At 52.1% G+C, this 5,016-nt stretch overlaps 1 protein-coding gene across 1 annotated transcript in view; it reads left to right on the forward strand.

Moving 5' to 3' along the window:
- Positions 1-5,003, forward strand: part of PPP1R13L (protein phosphatase 1 regulatory subunit 13 like) — a gene marked incomplete at its 3' end in the record, with an annotated part of 10,456 nt that extends 5,453 nt beyond the window's left edge. Inside the window, 7 exon segments of the mRNA XM_072431455.1 lie at positions 2,073-2,091; positions 2,169-2,649; positions 3,032-3,124; positions 3,208-3,293; positions 3,720-4,562; positions 4,653-4,790; positions 4,870-5,003. Coding sequence (XP_072287556.1) covers positions 2,073-2,091; positions 2,169-2,649; positions 3,032-3,124; positions 3,208-3,293; positions 3,720-4,562; positions 4,653-4,790; positions 4,870-5,003 — 1,794 coding nt within the window.
- Between the last annotated feature and the right edge of the window lie 13 nt (positions 5,004-5,016).

Below are 5,016 nucleotides of genomic sequence, written 5' to 3' on the forward strand. Positions count from 1 at the left end.
CCCCCCCCCCCCCAATGTATCTATACACAGCTTTCCATGGGTCCAGGAATACTTCTAGAGCCTGCACGTCTTGCTGTGAGCTATCTGCAGGCAACATTCCCCAGTGTGAATATCAGGCAGGAAGTTTGTACATGGGTGAATGTGTCCCAGGATGTAATTGTGCCCAATGCTCAGTGGGGTCAGTGTGCGCCCCCTTGTGGACATTTTGTTCTTTGCCCCCAGAGTGTGTCTGTTTATTTCCCGCTCTGGGGCAGATTTTTCCTGATTGATCTTAACGTGACGTTTTACAGCTGGGATTTATTACTCGTCTCCATAATAACCGGCAATTTACCTGCAACAAATTCACTGCTAATTGTCTCTGCTTTGATGTGGCTGCAGTGCCACGATTGGTTGGGAGGAGGGGATGTGCAGGTCACATGTCGTGCCTCCGGTGACACAAATATTGTGATGGAGACATTTCTATCCTCGGATATTCCTGTGACCCCATCATTATATTGCAGCGCATAGCTCCGCCCCTATTTCCATACACTGATGTGATTGGTGTAATCTCTGGGCTACAATGAAATATTCCTGAGATCCCCAGCACAGGGCAGCCAATAGAAGGTGAAAACGTCATACAGGCAGCCAATGAAGGACCCCGCTGCTTGTAAACAGAAGCTGGGAATTGAGCGCCACACAATGGTGAGATACAAAGAACATTTCCGGCTGCAGAGTTCTCCCCAAACTCTCTGCAGACCCACAAGCATTTATTGCCCCTGCCCTCCCTATCCTGGTGCTGGGGGGACTCAGTCTGGTGATTTCTGGGGTCACCCACCCATATCCACCCTGATGGCTCCTTATTTCGGGGGCACAGAACGGATGAATGTGGGGGCACCCTGGGTATAGGGCACAGAACAGATGAATGTGGGGGGCACCCCGGGTATAGGGCACAGAACAGATGAATGGGGGGTGTTGTGTCCCATGGTCGGGTTGTTATATTGTCTTGCCATGTCTGCTGTACACAGGATCTATGGATTATAATGGATTGTAGCTTTGTATTACCACAGAGGGCTATAGGGGGTAATAAAGACTCTTGATACCCCAGGGTGGGGGCAGGAAGAAGCGATATGGCAGAGAATTGGGTGACATTGGTGTAAGATTTGGTTGGGGTGCAGATATTCCAGGATTTGGGACATTGAAGTGGAAATGTGGGGAAGAGGAATAAAATCCCAATGATGGCCACCGGTCTGTCACCTGGAAATCTCAGGAGCGGATGAATAATAGGGTGAATTGCGGGTTCAGGCTGAGCCATCCAGGGGGCTTCACCCACCACTTGCTAATTGTATAAAGGGGTCCATGGGGGCCCTTTCTGGCCGGGGATCCCGAAGGCTTGAAGTATTTCCGGGGATTTGGGAGCTCGTTGTTCTCTTATAGAATGTTTGATATTTGGGAGAATAATCTTCCGGTCCTCTGTAACTCTCCGTATAGATTAATATAGCGGATGTATATAGCGCCAACATATAGCACAGCGCTGTACATAGGGGGATCTTCTGTGTAATGATTCAGAGCCCCGATACATTCTCTGCTCCTTTATATTCCTGGAATACCTTATAGAGGGGAAATACAGCACCGAATGACGGCACCCCGCTGTGCTCGCTCCACTTTCATTGCGATTGTTCTTTGTGGATCCACCAGGATGGCCGCTGTCAGATTCTCGTCCGATATCGGCCCTGAAGTGAGAATCGTCTGACGTGAAGTCCTGCAGGGATCTGGCGGAGGATTAGGGAGATGTATTGATTGACGGAAGATTCGATTGTACACTTTGTGTGATTTCTCGGTATTGGCTGCTGGGACAGGAAATGAAACCAATACAGTTGGGGCGGAATCATTCTGTTCGTGTTCTATTATCTGATATAAAGAAGTCCGCAGCTTGTTCAGGTGACCCCTGGAGAGCCCTGACTGGGTTCTGAACTCTTTTCTCATTACATCTTTGTGGTGTGAATATTGGATCAGGTGAATGTTCGGTGGAGCTCAGCTATTAGTGACTAAAGCAGAGATTGTGCCAGGGATTATCTTACACATCCCCGTGCCAGCGGCCCCACCAAGGGGGAGGTAAATAAGAAAAGTTTCCTCTTGGGGGGAATATTCAGATTTCCCCTCTCATCTCTTTTCTCTCTTCTTTCCTGCAGTATTTAGAGGTTCACAGCTCGCAGAACTCCGCTCCCGCACTATCACCGACCCTTGCACGCCGGAGTCACTCATCTTCAGCCCTCTCCTCATTGGCCACTGGATCATCTCCGCAATCTAATTGGCTGCGCACTCAGGACTCCGCCCTCTCTGTCCCCAAGACGCCACCACTGACTGTTACTACCCCTTCCCCCAATATGACCAGGAGATCTCTTCCCTCCGAGAGCTCAGACCCCTATATGTCCAGTCTGTCTCACTCCCCTAGGGGGCGCCCTTCCTCCCCCCGTCCCCAATACTACGACCGCCCCCCATCTACATCCTCCTCCCGCTTGTCCTCCCATGACTACTCTACGGGGGTCCGGTCAGCCTCTCCGGTTCCAGAAGGGCAATTTCCCATTCCAAGATACTCGGATTGGGCCCCACCCCAGCGACAACCTTCAGCCTATGAGGTGCCTCCAGGATTTGCCCCGCACAGGTTTTCAGGTGATAAAACTTCTAATAAAGTGTTATAATGTAATAATGAGATAATATTTGGGGAGAAGAGACTAAAACCCCAAATCTTGCCTAGCCAGGAGGGGGCGCTATAATAAGTGTCTGTTACCCATGAACCTCCCATATTCTCCTCTCCATGGAGGGTGGGGGGGGGGATAAAATACCCTAAAACCTCCAGACCCTGCCGGGCTATAAGTGATTATTACCCGGAAATCGGTGTACTTTGTGGTGAGGGGGGCTTTTATTCAGATTATTACCCAGCACCCCCTGTGTTTGGGATGGGGGGATATATTACAAGGGGTCTCCCCTATACTTGTGGGGGGGTCCCCCATATGGAGTGTTTTTGCTGACCTCACCTTTTGTCTCTCGGCAGATGATGTCAGTTCTTTACGCCGGCGCCCCCCGCAGCGCAGCTGGAATGAGTCTGATCTGGATTTGGTGTATGAGAAGAAGCCCCCTCAGGACAGTAAGTGAATTGGGGTAACAAGGGGGTAACATGGGGGTCAGGGTTCTCCTTTACATCTCAACGTCCCCCCCTCTTCTTTTCAGGGGTGGAGCGAGCATCTCTGGGTGCAGTGCCAGTGGTGAAAACTTGGAGGGAGAGCAGCCTGGACCCAGCACCTATGAAAGGCAAGGTGAGTCTGTGGGTGCGACATGCTATATGTTGGAGACATTGTCTCTCTTGTGACGCCACATGATGGTGTCACCTAGCCCCGGGGTATTACCAAGGAATCTATTGCCCCTGTGTTGATGGTTATCTAGGTGAAGAGCCCAGGTGTTGGCTATTCATGTCAGTCTGTCTATGTAAGGGGAGGCCGGGGAGGGGGGCAGATTAATGTAAGGGGAGGCTGGGGGGACAAAAAGAACTACCCAGTTGTGCCTAGTTGTATGTATTAGTGATTTATGTTAAACCGGAACCCCATGGTACTCCCCTACACTCTAGGGCGCCATCATGTTCTCCGCTCTATCTGTAATCTGCAATATTTGACATTTCTTTGGGGTATTTTGGGGTTTTGTTTCCCCTCCCGGCAGCCATCGCTTTACATTTATTTCTCTTGCAGGGTGATGTTGCCTCCACTCTCCCCCGTGGGTACAAGTTCTCTTCTGCAGACCGTGGCCCTCAGGGGCCAGACCCTGGCTGGAAATCTGGTTCGGGGACCCTGCCCAGGTCCTTTCCATCTCAGCAGCCAATCTCTAGGATTCCGGTGCCCCCACCTGGACGAGCCCAGCCCCACAGACCCCTCCCTCTGTCCATGATATTCCGGCTGCAGAATGCATTCTGGGAGCACCAAATCCCCCCCCAGATCAATGTCACAGCCCCTCCCATGAGTACTGCCACCCCGCCTCCATTTATACCGGTTATACCGGACATACCGACCCCCACACCACCTCCACCGGCAACGGAAGAGGTTCCTCGGCCACTGAGCCCTACCCGCCTTCAGCCGCAGCTCCCCCCACAAATGGCGGACGTACAGAGAGTTCTGGAAGATATCCCCCGACCACTGAGGAGGCGGGGCTCGCAGGAACACACCTCACAGGCTCCTCCCCTGCCCAGCGACCGCCGCCAGTACCAGCAAATCATGAGCCGGCTATTTGGGAGAGCCGCCCCCAAATCTGCTCCCGCCCCAGAGCAGCCAAAAGCCGAGGAGAAGCTTCAAGGGTCCAACAATAAAAGAAGCTCCAAGCAGGAGGAACCCAGTGCAGAGGAACTAAACTACAAAATCCTCCCCATCCCTGAGGAGCCACGGCAAGAAGAAAAACACGAAGGCTTTGTACCTAAACCGGCAGAGGACCCGGTGCAAATCTTCCTGGATACCTCCGAGTCCAGAGTGGGGGCTTCGGCTCAATTGCAGGGAGAAGTGGAACTTCCCGTTCCTGTAGTGATCAGTGGAGGTCAAAGTCTGGTAAGTGAAGGGGGTGTGGCCATATTTATGGAGGAGGAGCCATGGAAATCCTTGGGGTCACCTCTTCTGTCCGATTTTACTTTGTTTTAGGAGCTGCGGCCAGCACTGAAAGGTCGGAATTCTCCGCGTAAGTCCCGCCCTCGCCATGCCCGCCTGGATCCACTCATTTTATTATTGGATGGCGCACTCACCGGGGAGCTGGATGTGGTTACTCAGGCATTGAAGGAGGTAAGTACTTGCAGCATGGGGCACTTACCTTCCATAGCTCTGCATTGGTCTTATTGCCCCCTTTTCTTGTCTCTGGCAGGTAAATGATCCCAGTCAGCCGAATGAAGAAGGGATCACTGCCCTCCACAATGCCATCTGTGGGGCAAACTTTCATATCGTTAACCTGCTCATCAGCAGTGGAGCCAACGTCAATGCGGCAGACAGCCATGGATGGTGAGGATGGGGG

The sequence above is a fragment of the Pyxicephalus adspersus genome, chromosome Z, assembly GCF_032062135.1.
Source record: "Pyxicephalus adspersus chromosome Z, UCB_Pads_2.0, whole genome shotgun sequence".
Taxonomy (NCBI): Eukaryota; Metazoa; Chordata; class Amphibia; order Anura; family Pyxicephalidae; genus Pyxicephalus; species Pyxicephalus adspersus.